The sequence below is a fragment of the Akebia trifoliata genome, chromosome 11 (genome assembly GCF_017979445.1).
Source record: "Akebia trifoliata isolate Shusen 1 chromosome 11, ASM1797944v1, whole genome shotgun sequence".
In the NCBI taxonomy this organism is placed as follows: domain Eukaryota; kingdom Viridiplantae; phylum Streptophyta; class Magnoliopsida; order Ranunculales; family Lardizabalaceae; genus Akebia; species Akebia trifoliata.
The window spans coordinates 9,723,521-9,741,654 of record NC_141385.1 but is presented as its reverse complement, the minus strand read 5'-3'; the positions used below and the strand labels follow the sequence as shown (position 1 = coordinate 9,741,654).

General features: G+C 34.1%; 2 protein-coding genes and 1 long non-coding RNA gene across 3 annotated transcripts; 1 reads left to right on the top strand and 2 right to left on the bottom strand.

The window, feature by feature from the left end:
- Positions 1–7,055: 7,055 nt before the first annotated feature.
- On the top strand, positions 7,056–9,590 carry LOC147390827 (GDSL-like Lipase/Acylhydrolase superfamily protein). The gene is made up of 5 exons (XM_086458944.1): positions 7,056–7,299; positions 8,165–8,295; positions 8,387–8,629; positions 8,730–8,988; positions 9,316–9,590. Exons 1-5 carry the CDS (start codon positions 7,056–7,058, stop codon positions 9,552–9,554), a joined length of 1,116 nt encoding a protein of 371 aa, XP_086315070.1. The 3' UTR covers positions 9,555–9,590.
- A 141-nt stretch (positions 9,591–9,731) lies between these two features.
- On the bottom strand, positions 9,732–10,632 carry LOC147390826 (uncharacterized). Its single transcript, XR_015182520.1, has 3 exons — positions 10,465–10,632; positions 10,301–10,375; positions 9,732–10,183 (listed from the first exon to the last, which is right to left on the bottom strand). It is a non-coding gene; the product is annotated as an uncharacterized LOC147390826 (long non-coding RNA).
- Positions 10,633–15,814: 5,182 nt separating this feature from the next.
- On the bottom strand, positions 15,815–17,596 carry LOC147390825 (Lung seven transmembrane receptor family protein). Its single transcript, XM_086458627.1, has one exon. It carries the CDS (start codon positions 17,412–17,414, stop codon positions 16,092–16,094), a length of 1,323 nt encoding a protein of 440 aa, XP_086314753.1. The 5' UTR covers positions 17,415–17,596; the 3' UTR covers positions 15,815–16,091.
- Between the last annotated feature and the right edge of the window lie 538 nt (positions 17,597–18,134).

The following is an 18,134-nucleotide window of genomic DNA, read 5'->3' as shown; positions in this document are numbered from 1 at the left end:
TTCCCCTTAAAACTACTTTCATTTAATTTCATGAAGAGGTTACATCCATATAAACAGATGGCTCATTAACTGAACCAATTTCATTAAAAAATTAGTTGGACCTTGCTTTTAAATAAATTTTAGATTATATATAATATTGTATATAAAATGCTGTTATTTATAATCTATTTCTTTTGAAGCAATATTGCTTGAACTTGATTAATTACGATGGTGTTCTGGGTAACCGTTAAGCTGAATGGCAGTTATAACGGGCCCTTTCCATGTTGCACGACATTAAAAATGGTTTAGAAAAAAAAAAATAAACATGATCTTTATGTTCTGGAAAATGTATGGCAAAAAACCTTAATTCTAAGTTAAATCCATTATTTAATTTTGTATCAAATTAGCCCTCGAAATATTTTTATCATTGACCCAACCTCTTCAAGAAATTCTAATTACAACTCCAAATATCATACTATGATTTATGGAGATTTAACGGATTATATCTTTTCTATTATAATGAGATAAGGGTGAGTATTGTTGAACTTGAAGCAAATTCATGTTAAACTCGTCGTAAGTTCGATTCTTCTTTGTTGGATAAATAGTGAAGCAATGAGAATTAGGAATTAGATTTGATACAAAACCATAAAATTTAATAGGAATACTAAACATCTCACAAGAACATCATCAAACTCTTACTCATCACCATACAAAACCTAAAACTTTGCTTGACTAAAAGTTTCTCAGATTGAGTAGATGAGGATTGTTTCATGAATTGACCTGACGAATCATAAATGGTAGGGACAAACATTATACAATATTACTTTGAAAAATATATTGATAAAATTATATTATATACAAACACAAACCTTATTCTTAATTTCTATTTTTACTCCCACTTGTCGGGGGGGGGATTATATGATTATAAGTTGAATGATCCAATGAAACATTAAATTCTTTTCTCATCACTGGAACAAAAAAGACTTTAGACATCACTTTTTAAATGATGAATATTTTTCTATTGAAAAAATGTGCGTAAAAAGGGGTTTTAGACATTGATTTTCCGTAAAATTGATTTCTAAAGTTCATATATAAATCAATGTCTAAAGTGTCACACATTTTGGCATGATCCCTCTATCTACAAAAGTTGTACTTTAGATGTCATTTTTTTGAAAAACCCAATGTATATTTTACAAAAGAAAAAAGAAAAAAAAAAAGCGAGGTCTAAAATCTTTGAGACACAAGTACTAAGTTACCTGGTTCATCGGCTTGTTTCATTCAAATTCAAGTTCTCGGTTCGCCACAATAGATAAAATCTAGGGGTGCAACTTGGTTCAATTTGAGGTCAAATTGGAATCAAACCGACATAAGTCAGTTCCACTAAATAAGAACAAGAACCAAATCAAATTCCATAGGAACCAAACTAACCCAAACCAAACTAAAATCGGTTTGCTTCTATAAGTTGCCAATATTCTTTAAATTGTAAGTAACATTGTTTAATGAAAAAATAAATATATAATAAATATAAAATTTCATACAATAAATCACTAATATATTTATAAAAATTCATTAGTTTATCCATAAAAGATCATTAGCCTATGGCTTAACTCCTAAAATAATTCATAATAATTAGCATAAACACATATATATTTATTTATTGCATAAGAATTCGGTTCTATACAAGCTTGATATGAGAATTGAACCATATTAATCAATTCTCCATTTTTGTAATTCGAAACTAAACTGCAACTTGTTCCAAACCAAACCAAACCACCCTATCCCAAAGCTCTCGGTTTGGTTTGGTTCTCTGTTTGAACAGGACCAAGTTGCAACCCTAATAAAATTTGGTCCATAGGGGTAGACAGATATAATTCTTTTTTGGTTCCTCAGTGTGGTACGATTGTGCATATATTTAATTCAAGCATGCAAATTACAAATACAATATAATGACAAAATTCATCAAATCGAGATGTTTGAATTTGCAAATTGGTTAGTACGGGTTCGATGTATTCCATGAACCTAGTACAACATTATACCTCAAAACTAATTTATTTTGTTCAATTAGGGGATCTCTATGTGGTCCCCATACTACTATTAGTCGGGTCTGAGAGTATATTTCCAAATATGAGTATAAGTTGAACGATCCAATGAAACATTAAATTCTTTTCTTATCACTAGAATAAAAAAGACTTTAGACATCACTTTTTAAATGATGAATATTCTTCTATTGAAAAAATGTGCGTGAAAGGGGGTTTCAGACATTGATTTTCCCTAAAATCGATTTCTAAAGTTCATATATAGATCAACATCTAAAGTCTCACACATTTTGGCAAGATCCCTCTACCTGTGAAAGCTGCACTTTAGATGTCATTTTTAAAAAAAACCCAATGTATATTTCACAAAAAAAAAAAAAGTGATGTCTAAAATCTTTAAGCACAAGTACTAGGTTACCTGGTTCATCAACTCGTTTCGTTCAAATTCAAGTTCATGATTTGTCACAATAGATAAAATCTGGGGGTGCAACTTGGTTCGGTTTGAGGTCAAATTGGAATCAAACCAACATAGGTTGGTTCTACTAAATAAGAACCAGAACCGAATCAAATTCCATAGTACAAAACCAATCCAAACCAAACTAAAGTCGGTTTGGTTCGGTTCGATTCTATAGGTTGCCAATATTCCATAAATTGCAAGTACCATTATTTAATTAAAAAATGAACATATAGAAAATATAAAATTTCATACAATAAATCACTAATCTATCTATAAAAAGTCATTAGTTTATTCATAAAAGATCATTAATTTATGTCCTAACTCCTAAAATAATTCATAATAATTATTATATACACATATATTTATTTATTGCATAAGAGTTCGGTTCTATACAAGCTTGATCCGAGAACTGAACCAAATTGATTGATTTCCATTTTTGTAATTCGAAACCAAACCGCACCTTGTTCCAAACCACCCCAAAACTCTCGGTTTGGTTTGGTTCTCTGTTTGAATACCCCTAATAAAATCTGGTTCATAGGGGTAGACAGATATAATCCATTTTTTGGCTCCCCAGTGGTATAGTTATGCATATATTTAATTCAAGCATGCAAATTACAGGTAAAATATAATGACAAAATTCATCAAATCGAGATGTTTGAATTTGCAAATTGGTTAGTACAGGTTCAATGTATTTCGTGAACCTAGTACAAAATTGTACCTCAAAACTAATTTATTTTGTTTAATAGGGGATCTCTATGTGGTCCCCATACTACCATTAGTCAGGTTGAGGATATATTTCCAAATAATGCTGAAGTGACCTGAGATTAGACCTCACATTGCACATCCTGACGTGAAGTGTATGGGAATCATAGATGCATTTCCTCGAGATACAAGTGAAAAGCATCTATGTTCCAATCCACTTTCACGTCAGGATATGCAATATGAAGTCCAATCTTAAGATCACTCCAGCACGACTCTACATTTCCTCATGCATTTTATCAAGAAAATCATTTTGTTCAAGAAACCACTTTTCTAACCATAAAAAGGAAAATATTTTCCAACCAGACCCCCTTAAGCTAATTTCTGCGAAACAAATTCTGACAACCCTACCCGAAGATCTAAAATTCAACTTTCTTTTGACTTTTTTTTCCTATGTGTGTTATCCAGCACCCAGAAACATCTATTTGGAATTCTATTTTCTCAAGATCATTTTCTGGAAACTTAGTTTTCTTCAAAAATGTTTTCTTTGTTGGCTGTGTAATAGTTGTTGTTCAATAGGTGCATTTTTCGAAATCAATCAGATTTTTTTATTCTAGCTATGGCCCACATCTGAATTAGAATGCACAGAGAAAAGAGAAGACAAAGGTTCCTCAGTTTTAATATTATTTTGTTTAGAAAAACTGATGATGGGACATCATTTTTCCAGTTTCTTGTAGCTGTTTTGTCCAAATTGAAGAAAGAAAACTGGTTTTTCCCCACCTGACAACAGGAGCAGGGCACCAAATCAAGGAAATACGGTGGAGGGGTATTTTAGTAAATTTATTATTCTTGAGGAACCAGTCCAAGTTCCCTTAGTCTAGATCCTGTACACCTGGGAGTGAAGTACCTACATGACACTGTTTTTCAGATCTTCTGCCACTTGTCTGTTTATAAAGCTGTCAATGGATCGGATTCGGAGCTAGGGCTGTCAATGGATCCAATCAGACCTGAAATCCGATTAATTCTGATATGATAATTCTAGGTTTGGATCGATGTTTTGGATTTTGATAAGGATTTGATCCAATAAAGTTTCTATCTGATATCTTATTGGATCGTATCCGGATCAAGCCTGTATAAAGTTTAGTTAGATTTTATAAATAAAAATCGTGTATGGCCCAATTTGAATCCAATCTTTATTTGATTTTTATTGGATCTAAGTATTTGGATCCAAATGCGATCCCATGATTATTCGATAGGATTTGGAATGGATCAAGTAACCAATTTGATGTATAAAACATAGACATACATTACATATCTAAATAAAGGGTAGCGTTTGACAGCCAACGTTAGGGAGTTAAAATTTGTCCTATATGAGTTAAAAATTTCGGATTTGGCTGATTTTTTGTGAGGATGACTTTTATGGTGAGAAGATCATCCTCACAAAAAATCAGCCAAATCATCAAAAGAGATTTACAGATTAACTGTAAAAAATGGATGGTCCACAATTCTAAACCACTTTTGATAGGATTAGAAGTATCAGATTGGGCTGATTTTTTGTGAGGATAGTCTCCTCACCATAGAGATCATCCTAATAATCGAAAACTTCTAATCCATATGGGACAAGGGCATTGGCTCGGTGAACGGGACACCTCTTTAGGAATCTATGAATCATAGGTTTAATATTTCAAAAAAAACACCCAAAATGAATATTTTTTGTTAATCTATTTAAGTATTATTTTTTTCATTTAATTTAGTGGAGAGAATTGATTGTAGAAATACTTTTCTTTTTTTGTCCTTTTTAATTCCTAGACAAGTTATCGTTTGGTGGTTAATAGGGATTCTAAGTTGATAATATTTCTCAAGACTTCCTTGCAAGAGGGGCGATGACAGCTATGGGTTTAGTTTTAAATAGGCTGGAGATTATGTGTTAAGATGATGGAACTTCTATTGGGCCTTAGGCTAGGCCCAAATCACCAACTAACAAATTATCCACTTGGGTCTGACCCAAATTGATCTTGAAACCACTTCAACCTAAATCCCATGTTTAGATATAAAACCATGTTTGTTAGTTTATTTTTGAAAATTACAAAAATAACTTTCTATTTGTATTAAACTTCAAAATCTTCTTATTATATATAATTTTTAAATTACCATTCACAATCCCACCAATCATGTTAGATGGTTAATTAATAATAAAACTATCTTCAAAATTATCTTAATTGATATTTTAAAAATAATGAATTTAATTTTTTTGAAATTATCATTTAAAAGTTTCATTTGACACATGGGTTATTCTAATTTGTCGACAGACATGGTCAACCTGCAATTAGGAAATTTTTTTTTGGAAAATGATATCTAAAATTCTTTTATAATTAGGCATTTTTTTAAAGAACATTTTTTAGAATCTTTTAAGTATTTATTTATTTTACTTCATTTTTATGTGTGAGTTCTCTGGTTATTGTGGTTTCGATATATCTTTCTTTTCTTTTCTATTTTTTCCTTTTTTCAAAGGATGGTCAGTTGACTTAGTTGGGGTTTAAAATTTGACTCATATTTAAATTGTAATGATAGGTATGTTGTTAGGCCTCATCCATATTTTTTCTCAAGCTCAAGCCAAGTCAGTTCCTCCGCCACTGCAAGTCATGCATCACGATGCTTATCATATCGGCTTGACCCTTCATAAGCGGAGATAGAATAAAATGGCCATAATAAAGACACTTATTGTCTACTCTTGATTCGACACACTTCCACTGTAGTGTACGAGTAGATACTGCTACTGCCTCTCGAAGCATAGTAATATTATTTGATCAGATCATTGAATCATTTATTTCTCTTGAAATCTGTTCAATTCTTATTTCTACACACGTCTTTTTTTAGGAGGTCTACATCCATTATGTGGCATAGGGGTTATGTCTCGTACGAAACTTAATACTATACCACTTCTACGAATGGCTCGTAATGTTGCATCTCTTCTGAGACTAAGACCTTTTATCTTGACTTCTGCTTGTTGCATTCGTTAATCCACTACTGCGGGTTGAGTAACAAATGGCATACCTCTTTTTGTGCCCCCAAATTCACAAGTACCGACAGATGACCACAAAATCACTTGATCCTGTACATCTGTAACGTCACAATAGTATTGTTGAAACTAGTTGATCGAAATGGGCACTAAATACTTTTCGAGAGTTCTAAATGATTATGTGATGATAGATGATGAACCTGGTTTGATCATGTAGTTTATCTAGGACTCATTCTCATACATGAATTCTTCTTCCACTCTTTTCTGGTAAATTTGTAGCATGTGACCAACACATGTACAAATATTAATTTGATAATCTCGATATAATTGCAATTTCACAATGTCAATTTATCCCATGAATTTTTTTAAAATTGTATTTTGATTGTACCGACAAATATTTAATTTTCAACATGTGAAGAAAATTCAACATGTAAGGAACACAAGCACATGTCAACAACATTCACTAGTATAATATAATTCATAAATTTGGGCATGGAACCACCCACCTAGAGTACAGTTTAGATAGCCTAATATTAAAAAAAATATTCTTGAATCCAATGGCTAAAATCACTGATTAAGTCTGACCATTAGTTTGGAAACCTGGGGTTTAGAAGCTACCCTACTCCTTGAAGTACATGATCTAGATTCAAGATTCCAACCGTCATCCTAGGATTTCAAATGTCTTAGACTGATTCCTTGGAGAAATGTTCAAAGATGTCATCAGCCTCAACTCAACAGTTCATGCAAACTGTGTTTCTCCAAGTACTACCGTCATAAAAAATAAAAAAAAAAAAAAAAAACCAACTCCGTTTCCGTACTGGACTAGCCGTTAATAAATATTTGAAAAATAGGGTTTGCTCCCTTGACAATGGAGCTGCTTAAGGCTTCTTCTTCTCTCTTCATCTTCTTTATTGTTCTCTCCTTGCATATTTGTTCTAGTGTTTCTTTCACTTCTTTTGTGTTTGGAGACTCTTTAGTTGATGTAGGAAATAATGACTATTTATTTACTCTATCCAAGGCTGACAGTCCTCCTTATGGCATCGACTTTGCACCTTCCGGTGGACAACCCACCGGAAGATTCACCAACGGTCGAACCATATCCGATATAATAGGTAACAAATATATGCATTTTTCGTTCCATGCAACATGAACGTTTCATCTGATTCATCGAGAAATGTTAGTAGGTGATTGATCAGCATCAAATGTATTTTGTTTGTAAAGTATTGAACACTTGTATCCAAATTCGGGGTCGTTATGAACTTGTTTTGAATATACACAGGTGACAACTATTTTTACATCTCTCGAATGCCATCTATTTTACAAGATCCAACGGTATCTGGCAGTGTTGTAGAAAACATTGAAAAAAATAGATAGCATCCAGGTGGTTGTGTAAAAATAGTTGTCAGTTCTAGATGTCCCCCAAACCCGTCCCTATATCTGTGTGTGTGTGTGTGTGGTACTTGTCTATCAAAGGAATAAAATTAATAATGCAAGTAAATATGAACACTCTTTCAATAACAAAGGACTAGACTCTAGAGTCTAAACAGTCTGGAATGGAGGAATAGGATTTGTTTGGCTAGTCCCAAATCCTTGAGATACGGCTTTCATGATAATGATAATAATTACTTGTTTATCAAAGAGAAATCAAATTGAGAAATAGGGTTTCTAGGTTCCTGAGGATAGACAGCAGTATTTGGAGAAATTCCGGACTATAATTTTCTTGTTAAAGATAGTTAATCACTCTCATCTCATATCTGGATGTAGCCAGGCATTTATAAACCACAAATCCTATTGTGTTCTTTTATTCTTCTTTTTCATGATTTCATCTACGCTTTCATACTTACGAGAACTATCGTGCAATTTTGATCGATAGATGGATATTCACCATAACTCATTTTAATTTATTTATGGTGTTAATTAATTAGGTAAAGCGTAAAATCCTCATTTTTAAATTTTCACAAGGAATGATTCATTCAGGAGAAGCTCTTGGAGCAAAGTCATTTCCTCCACCTTATCTAGCTCCAAGTACTCATGGTGATGCAATTTTTGAAGGTGTTAATTACGCCTCAGGTGCTTCAGGGATCTTGGATGAGACTGGAACCTTCTTTGTAAGTAAATGTGAAGCAATTATCAATGATCTTTCTGGTTTGTAATTGTAATTTGAATGGTTTTAATTGATATATAACTAGTTGACCACAGGTAGGAAGAGTGCCATTAACAGAACAAATCAACTTTTTTGAACGAAATCGAGCTTCCATGGTGACTATGGTGGGAGAGAATGATACCAAGGAGTTCTTGAAAGGGGCAATCTTCTCCATTACAACTGGTTCAAACGATGTCTTGAACTACCTTCAACCGTCGGTTCCATTTTTCGGGGAAGACAAGGTTTCCCCTTCTATGCTTCAAGATTTCATGGTTTCAAACTTGACCCTACAACTCAAGGTAGAAAATCATCCAAATTTCTAGATGATTTTAAGCATCTAGAAATTATCATTTTTTGATCTCATATTATTAACATTTTTTTAAAAATATTTGTGTGAAGCGATTGCACGAATTAGGAGCTCGGAAATTCCTTGTAGTTGGTGTTGGACCTCTTGGATGCATACCATTTGTTCGCGCCATCAAACTAATACTGAATGGGAAATGCTCTTTCGAGGCAAATGAATTGATCCAAGGCTACAATAAGAAGCTTAGTGAGATACTATATCAATTAAATCAAGAATTGGGACCTGAGGCTATTTTTGTGTACGCGAATTCTTATGACATTGTCACGAGGATCATACAAAATTATCGACAATATGGTGAGCTTCATATCTTCAATCTATTTCACTCGACTTTTGTATGGTTGCACAAAAAAATCGAGAGACAACTGGCTTTCCTCAAACATTTGAATTTGCAGATTTATGATTGCACATTTTTATAGAAAATTATTTTTTTGCAAGAAAATGATTTTGACACTGTGAGTGGAAATATCTTGTCAATTAATGTACCAAGGAAAACAATTTTCATGTGAATTGATCTTTTGAGAAAATGTTTTCTCTGCAATCATACACTCCCAAATCGAAAAATTAAAATCTGAGATAATAATACCATATGTAACAATAATTTTTTTTTGTTGACATTGTTAGGGTTTGAGAATGTGAATGATCCATGTTGTGGTGGTAACTTCCCACCATTCATTTGCTTTAAGGGAAAGGACACAAAAACAAGTTCTGTCTTGTGCAAGGATCGATCGAAATACATGTTTTGGGATGCATACCATCCTACGGAAGCTACAAATGCCATTGTTGCAAAAAAACTACTAGATGGCGACGAAAGTATTAGTTCTCCGATCAATATACGTGAACTCTATAACTATTATGTGTGATTATCGATCAGCCCTCTTTGATTAAGTCATCATCATCATCATGCTTGTAAGGGTGTTCTTGATTTAAACTATATTAAGAATATATGGAACATTAGTGTTCATCTTCCACTTTTATTCAAAAAATATTAAAGCATGTTTTTACTAAAATTCGAGCACTTTATAGATGTGTAGGTTGAGATAGATGAATGGAAAGCTAAGAAAAATAAAAATAAAAAAGGACCATATTCGTGAAAATATAGGAATAATCCTAATAGGTTATCAACTAAGAGAAACTCGATTAGGATTAATCAAGTTATTGTTAAAATACAACCAAAGGACAACTAATTCCATCTTAATGTGGAAATATTTGCAGGACTCAACCCAATCTTGGGTAACAATTCCCATATGGGTCTTCGTTCCGAAACAAAACTACTGCATTTCATCTTCGGCAAGAAGTGTTCTTAGAGATTTCTTGGGTTTTTTACTCAATGGAGCCTCTGGGGTCTCATCCATTGCCCTGATCAAGTTGAATTTATGGAAATACAGTTGGAAAAAAAAAATTTAAAGGCAATAGGGGTTGTAATTAAATTGTACCATGTCGTGGGAGTCGGAGTAGAGTAATCGAAATGACGTTTTCTGGCTAAACAAACCTACCAAATAAGTTTTACACCCAATTTCAAGAAAAAAAAAAAAAAAAAGTACATTCTAAGTTATAACTGAACAAGAAATTGTTTGTTGAAAAAGGGTGAAAATCGCAGAGGTCTTACGGCATTGTGGAAGAACTTAGAGACTTTGATGATGGACTTTAGTTCGTTGTGGTTCAGTTTGCACAATATATGGACCTTGTAGAAGAGCACAAGAATTAGAATTGGAAAATATTTTCCCACTAGACCCCCTTCAACAAAATTCTAAATTAAAGGAAGAAACTTACTAGAGTGTCCAAGGGAAGGGAATCTATGGAGACGTCAAACATGAGAAGGAGAGAGAAACAAAGAGTGAGACAGTTTCCATAGAAATAAAGTTTTAGTGTTAGTTAATAAAGCAGTTGGAGTTCTCATATAAGTTATAACTACTTCATGGGAGTAGGCAGGTAGTTGGAATCTTTTTTAATGGGATAATTTTTGGTGAATATTTGAGAAACCCACCCCACCTTGGTTTTCAAGCTAATGAACTATATCCATTGACTACGGTCTTCTCTGGGAGAATAAGAAAAAAGGGACCAAAATACCTATATCTTCTACCTCTTTTTTTTTTTTTGAACTTTTTTTTAATTAACGGGGTCGAGGATACCTAAAACCCCAAAGGAAAACAGAGCGAACAAAACAAATAGGGAAACAACAAACAACACCACCACATAGTTACGAACTACCCATACGATTACATATCGAATCCCACCTCCCCAAGAAATCTTCAAAGTAAGTCCCTCTCGCTTCTATGAACACCTAACTCCAATGAAACATAAGGCCAAAAATGCCAATGATCACCTTGTGAATGTCTTACTCCTTATTCTTCTATCTCTTACCAAATATTCCCTTATTTTTCTTCCACAGAATCCATCATCTTCAACCTCTTTGATCTTTAAGATAAAAGCTTTCATTTATCATTTAATCCTTAATCTTTCCCATCTTCTTTGAACCTTAATTTTTTTCTTTTTACGGAAAATCATGTAAATTAAAAAAGTTTATTTGTTTTCATCTCAAATGATTTAGTAAACGAAATATTATAGAAAATCCAGTAATTGATCAGACTTGTCATCAAAATCAAAAGTTGAAGATGTGCTCAAATATCCATAATATTTGATCATGCACAAATATTGCATGGCCAAGCATAATTAATTCTTGCTCATAATTCGATTCTAAAATGAAATGTTAAGTTCGATTTGGACTATAAGATTAATTATCTAATAATAAAAATCATAATTGCCTAGAATCAGAAACGATGCCGGACCTGTCTTTTGGGCTAAACTGACGTTTCATTCTTACTAGGTGATAATGACTCAAATCGATGTAATAGACGAAAATATCTATTTTCTTTTGGAAGGGTGGATTTACAATATGTTCTCTTAAATAAAACACCTATGGTCAATCCTTAAAGAGTCTTCAGAAGGAGAGGAATAATAAGATTTTTTAGAACAAGGATAGTTCATCACACGCTGTGATTTTGGACCTTCTTCACTTTTGACCCAAGCCGAGAAGGGATTTTGAGGGAGTTACGTTTTAGGATCTTGTTTTAAGTTGGAATTCTCTTTGTGATATTTAGCTTCGTTGATTTTGTTGTTGTTTTCTTTTAGTGGTTTTCTCCTTTTTCTCTCTTTTGTATGAGGATTACCTCACCACCCTTTACTCTTTCCTCCTTAATGAAATTATTTCACTAATCAAAACAACAAAAACAAAAAATGTAACAGTCGAAAATCCTAAGCCGTGGAGTTAACACTTGAAGCAAGATCATGATTTGAAAACTTGTCTGAGACTGAGATGTGTAGCCCGAGTCATCTCAGTATCAAGCAAGGACGATAAGGGCAGACAAGTCAATTTCTCGGACTAGATTTAAAACCCCACATTTATTATTCAAAGTTTTGAACGAGACATCTCAAAAGTATCAGAAAACTCATCCAAGACAACTTGGTATTTGGCATGGACAAGACGAGACCGAACCCAAGTTTTAAAACCCTGAGCAAGAGTGAAAAACATCGGTGCAAAAGTTGTGTCCCTTTTATTTAGTATAATAGGTAAGAGTGTCTTCAAGTCATTATTCATCAAGAAAGCAAACTGTAAAATCAAAACGAAGCAAGAACCAGCACTTTGAGTTTAATTTCCTTACCATCTTGGAAGGTTTCAGCTGACATTCTGATGTCAACCTAGATTGAAATGAAATAAACCACAAAACATTAAATGACTCAAAAGTATTTTGGATTGTCTTGGTCGAAACAGAGGTTTCAAAATGAAGTAAGAACCTGCATTTGAGATGAAGTACCATACCATCTCCCAGAAGGTTGCATCAAAGACATTCTAATTTCAACCAAGATCAAAACAAAACAGACCACAAAACATTGAATCATTCAAAAATATGTCAGATTGTCTCGTGTTATTTGATGACTTCTTGAAGTAACCAACCACATATTCAATTCATGTAAGAACAAGTCCAGGTCTGCTGTAATAGAGAATTCAGCAAAAATGGTTAGAAATGAAAAATCCCAAAAATCTATACACTCAGCATCTTAGCCATGCTTTTGCATACTCTGATTTGAAGAGTGTAAGTACTTGATGAAGAGTCCAAAAGGAAGAAACAAAAATCATGTGTTGAGACCAAGTGCTGAAGATTATGCTCAAATCCGTATTTCTAATAAAACTTAAACCCATTCATGATGCAGAATTATGATGCTTAACTAAATGGAGAATTTGAGATCAAGATTATTAAATCAAATTTAAATAGTAAATTAAAAATGTTCCTAGGCTAAGTTACAATTCCACAGGACTATTACCAAACATTAAAGTGAAGGATCCTAGGGAATCTAGACCGATCTAAACGAACCAAAACACCCCTAAATAACAAAATAAATCCTAAACTCATATGCTGGTTATCCAACTCCTTAATTGAGCTAAATATATGCAACAAAATAACTACAATGATGTCCTCATTAATTCACCTTCCACTTTCTTCTATCAAGATGTTCTGATCATTGAAGGCAGTCTACTAGCTCGTATCATCTCATCCTACTTTCAAATTTTGGGATATAATATATTAAATAATTTAATGGCATGGATATAATAGGAAAAGCTATAAGAGTGTTCAAGGATATGGCCCAAGACTATAATGAAGAAATAAGATACTTGTTGCAGACCCAAATATCTGGATAAGGTACAAGATGATAGTGACGATCGAATAGTCACTATATGAATCATGTTCCACATTTTTGTTCTATCTAAAGATGGTATCATCTCCAAACAATATTTAGGATTTTTTTTTTTTTTTTTTTTTTATTTTGTTAGTTGGGGCATTTTGAAGGAAAGGAATACTCGTGCTTTCGACAAGAAGGAACGCTCAACTCTACCCATGTTGTGTTCTCAGAGGAGGCTAGAAGAGAGTGAACCGAAAATAGGGAAAGACTTTTGTTTTTGATAGATAAGCTGGACTTGAACCCACGACCTCAAAGTTGTTTTGCAATCTGGCAAACCAACTGAGCTATGGCCCAACTAGGGAAGGAAGCTTTTTTGTGCCACCAAAGCTTTATTGCCTCCTTCCCTCTCTTTCTCTTAGAGTCTTCCATTTGGTCTCTCCCCTAGTCCCTTCCAAGATTGCCTTTTTCACCTGGTTGGCTTCTCTTAAAAAATTAATAACCTTGGACAACGTGATTAAGTGTGGCTTGCCCGTTCCAAGTTTTTTTTCCTCTATGTAAGAGAAATGGAGAGTCCAAGTGTCACATTTTGATCCACTATTCCTTTGTGTCTGAAATTTGGACTCATTTTCTCTCTTCCACATGGAATGGATTCTCCCAAATTTTGTTTTCACTCTTTTCCTTTTGTGGAGTTACATTGTGTTCTCTCTAACAGGAGAAGATGTCTTTCGACCATTCCTCCATTTGCAATTTATTAGGGACTAGAGAATGAGAGGAACAAAAGAATCTTTCAGAGGAAGGAGATGTTGTCTCATGAGATGATCTTGGAGATTCTAGACCTACTTATTTTCTTGTGCAAGTTGACTAAGGACTTTGAAGGAGTGTTCTTTGAAGATTTTGTGTTCATATGGGATGAAGTGTGCTTGGTTTAACCTTAAGATTGCTTTTTCTTTGTTTATATTGTGGTTTCAATTGCTTTTTTTTTCTCTCTTTCTTTAGTGATTTGTACTTTTAGGGGACTATGGCGTCCTCATTTTTTCTGCTTTGAATGAAGTTATACTTATCAAAAAGGAGGGGGGGGGGGGGGGGGGTGCTAATTATTAGCATGGTTTAAAATCTCATTTCAATGCAGTGTTTCGATTTTTTCAAAAAGAAGAGGGAAGAAACCTCTGACGTCAGCACGCATCCGGCCAAGCGCCTCCCTCTCTCTCCCCTTATTTCTTTGTTTTCCTCTCCCAGATCTCTCTTGTAGATAGATCAAAAGAAATTATAAGAAAACGATCGAAACTTTTTTTTTATCCGTTTTGGACGTTGTTTCGTCTCAGCAAACTGAAATTTCGAAATGTTTAAGAAATTCAAGGGTGATTTCTTTGAGGACTTTCTGTTTAGGAGGGAGATGGTCTGCAAGGACTACAAGTATGCATGAGAGAGAGAGAGAGAGAGATAGAGAATTTAATTCTTTTTTGCAGGTAGGTCTAGTTAACCTCGTCACTCATCTTTTTGGTTTTAAAACTTGATCAAGACTTTATACGACCAACTCTAATACCAAATTGATTAGGATTCTCTAGATGATCAAGACCCCACATAATTGTGGAAAAAAAAAATTAAGGAGAGAAAATTGAGTTATATCCAACTCATAACCATACTCTGCCTCCCCTCGTCCTAATGGATAATTGAACAAAGACGGTCACTTTAAGGTACCTCCCACCCATTGCTGTCAACTAACTCCTCACCTCTTTGCATATGCATGTTAATGTTTCCTTACATATTCTACATCCTGGTTCAATTTATTTTAAGATCCTTGGATTACTAGGCGTTTGTTCATCATTCTAGCTTTGTTTAACCCCTCTCTAGTTTCATCAACCAAATGCCAGATCGTCTGTAAACAATATAGATCAAGGATGTCAAAAATATTACAAAGCATTAAATTTTATCCTACCAAATGTGTGATGATTCCCAAACTTTAAACATAAACAAATTTGATAAACATCTGTATGTTGCTAGATGGCATGTTTGTTCTGACTTTTTTAGGTTTCTCCAAGCACCTAAGTAAGTTAATAAACAATAACAAACCATGGCACAATAATTTTAATACCTATATCAAAATGTATTTTGTACTCACAAACATAATACAACCAAGTGACTTGATAACTCAGTTAAACAGCTTATAAACTCAGAGTCCAAAAGAGTAACCGATTATACTACATTCATAGTAATTTCAAATAAACACATTAACAGATAAAATTGATCAATCTGAATGAATAAGACTCAGATACCAACATCAACAATCTTGGTTGCAAAGGCAATAAAATTCATACTAATTCAGATTGTTAAATACCCATCTTAATTCTACTAAATCTTGATCCTTCATTGGTTTTAGACGAAATTCAAAGGGGATCGCGATTCTTACAAGTTCAACTGAACACAAATATTCAGAGACAAGAAATTAATGATGATGCGAGACCCACTTGTAACTTATCAACAAATAAACAAGCATTCTTGGTTTATAAAACTACGTTGTTTAAGTGAAACACATACAAAATAGAAAAACAAAATAATAAAAAGGGAAGGATATCCCAAAACTATATAGGCTGACCATGAATTTTATATCTCTTAAAGACTGAATCATAAATTCCAAGACAAAATCCTACCTCAAACCTTCCAAATTTCATTCACAATGATGTCCAATAATCACCAATGTATGTATAATCCTGAGAAACTGATCACAATTCAAACTCGTCTTCAAGTTTCAGAGCTTCAGCTGCGGCGTCCTCCTCTTCATCATCAATTACGAAATAAGGATTGTGCACCTCAGGCCTGAACTTATACCCAGTAAACATATAGAACGCAAGTGTTGCCAATTCCCCGGCAACAACACTTGTCCATAGATACCGATACGACGTAATAGTCTCCAAGGCATAAACCACAACTCGTGTAAAGTAGATGTAACAGATAACAACGATATAGTAATGCCGGAACAATGTCAATTTCATCAAATTCACCGCAGCCTTTCCATCAGTCCGTGCTGCCTCGCGGAGATTCTTAATCGACCAAACGATTGGAAATAGTACCGCACAACAACAAACAACATCAACAAGAAGAAAAACTTGCTTCCATGTGATCCAATCTTGAGCGTAAGGTCCACTCTCATCAATCACAACTTGAGCGATATTCGCAACAACTTGAAGAGGGATCACAATCATCAAAACCTTCTTCTCTTTGTCTTGCAAGTAGGGTTTCAAGAAGGACCAACCAGTTCCAATTAAAACGATCAATGTGAAGAGGGTAATTCCCTTCAAGAAACTAAAAATATAGAACAAAACATCCCAACCGTGGGCACTACCGGTGCGCTTGATGTAAGATTTGTCCTCCGCTTCACATAGAAGATTCAAAGCTTTCAAGATCAAAACAGCGAGCATAAAGAAATGGATGCGATACACAGTCAATCGTTTCTTGTGAAGAACAAAGATCCAAATACAAGCCAATGAGAAGTAAATCATGAAGAACAGAAAGTAAACCCTAGGAAGAACAGTCTTGCCTGCTGACAAGTAATCGCGAGTTCCACTCTTTCCATCAAGATTATACATCGCGGATCGAACATCCATGGAGATCTGAAGCTGAGGGAGACAATTAGCGAACACGAGAGTGAATTGGTTCGCATCGACTTCGGAGTACAAAGTATCAAATTTTTTGGCCCCTTTGAGTTTATCGAATGTGTAGATCACCTTAACAAGTTCGGATTGAAGAGCACAAGTGATTTCTAGATCCTGAATCTGTTGAAGAACATGGATCCATGAATCTCTTGTGCTGAGGAAGAATCCGATCTGTGAGAAATCGAGATTAGGATTAGGGTTTGATAACGAGATGTGGGAGACGTTGAGTTCAAGAAGACCTGTGTGCGTGAATCCGAATTCGTCGAAAGGGATGATAGATCTACGATCGGAACGGATCTCCGAGAAACGGATCTCAGCGGAAGACAATGAAAAGGAGAGAGAGATAAAGATGAGGAGAGAGAAGAGATGAGAGAGGTGAGATGAGATCACCATTGTTAACGAGATCTAAGTTACAGATCCAAGATCTCAGATCTCAGATCTCGATCGGTCACCCTCGCTCCTTCTTCGTTTCTGCGTGTTTGTTTGATTTACAGAAATATAAATTTAACTAATGAAAGAATCAGGAATCTAGTGTAAATCTACTCTTGAAACCTCTCGCATTGGGCCAATAAGCATGAAATAAGTTGAAGGGTTCTTTTCTTTTTCATTTATTACTTTCTTTGAGAAATGACGAAAATGGACATACAGTTTTTTTCAAAATTACCATCTCAAAGTCTTGAAGGCTGAAGCCGGTAAGGAAGTGAATGGATCGGGTCATACTCGAAATCCGATACGATAACTTTGGATTTAGATTTTAATAAGATTCCGATCCAATATTTAATTGGGTTCGTGCTAGATCAACCGATTGCATAAGGATCGGATATAATAAAATGCGTTTGAATATATGCTCCCCGTCTGATAAAATGTGAAAAAGAATATAAATTATATTATATATTTTATATAAATATATTAGATTTTGTATATCAAATCAGTCAATCTAGACCCAATCCAATTGTTATTGGATCGGGTGTGTATCCTAATATTGAAATCTGATGAGAGTATATCGAATAAACTCCAAGTCTAATTTGATCCATTTCGATCCAAACCAAATCTGTTCTTAGGTCGACTTGGAAGTAAAGGGGTGGATGCAACTTGGATAGGTGATTGGACTTA

Coding starts and splice junctions, on each gene's coding strand:
- LOC147390827 (XM_086458944.1), top strand. CDS start 7,056: ATGGAGCTGCTTAAGGCTTCTTCTTCTCTCTTCATCTTCTTTATTGTT. Junction 7,300..8,164: donor AACCATATCCGATATAATAG/GTAACAAATATA, acceptor TGATTCATTCAG/GAGAAGCTCTTGGAGCAAAG. Junction 8,296..8,386: donor ATGAGACTGGAACCTTCTTT/GTAAGTAAATGT, acceptor AGTTGACCACAG/GTAGGAAGAGTGCCATTAAC.
- LOC147390825 (XM_086458627.1), bottom strand. CDS start 17,414: ATGGTGATCTCATCTCACCTCTCTCATCTCTTCTCTCTCCTCATCTTT.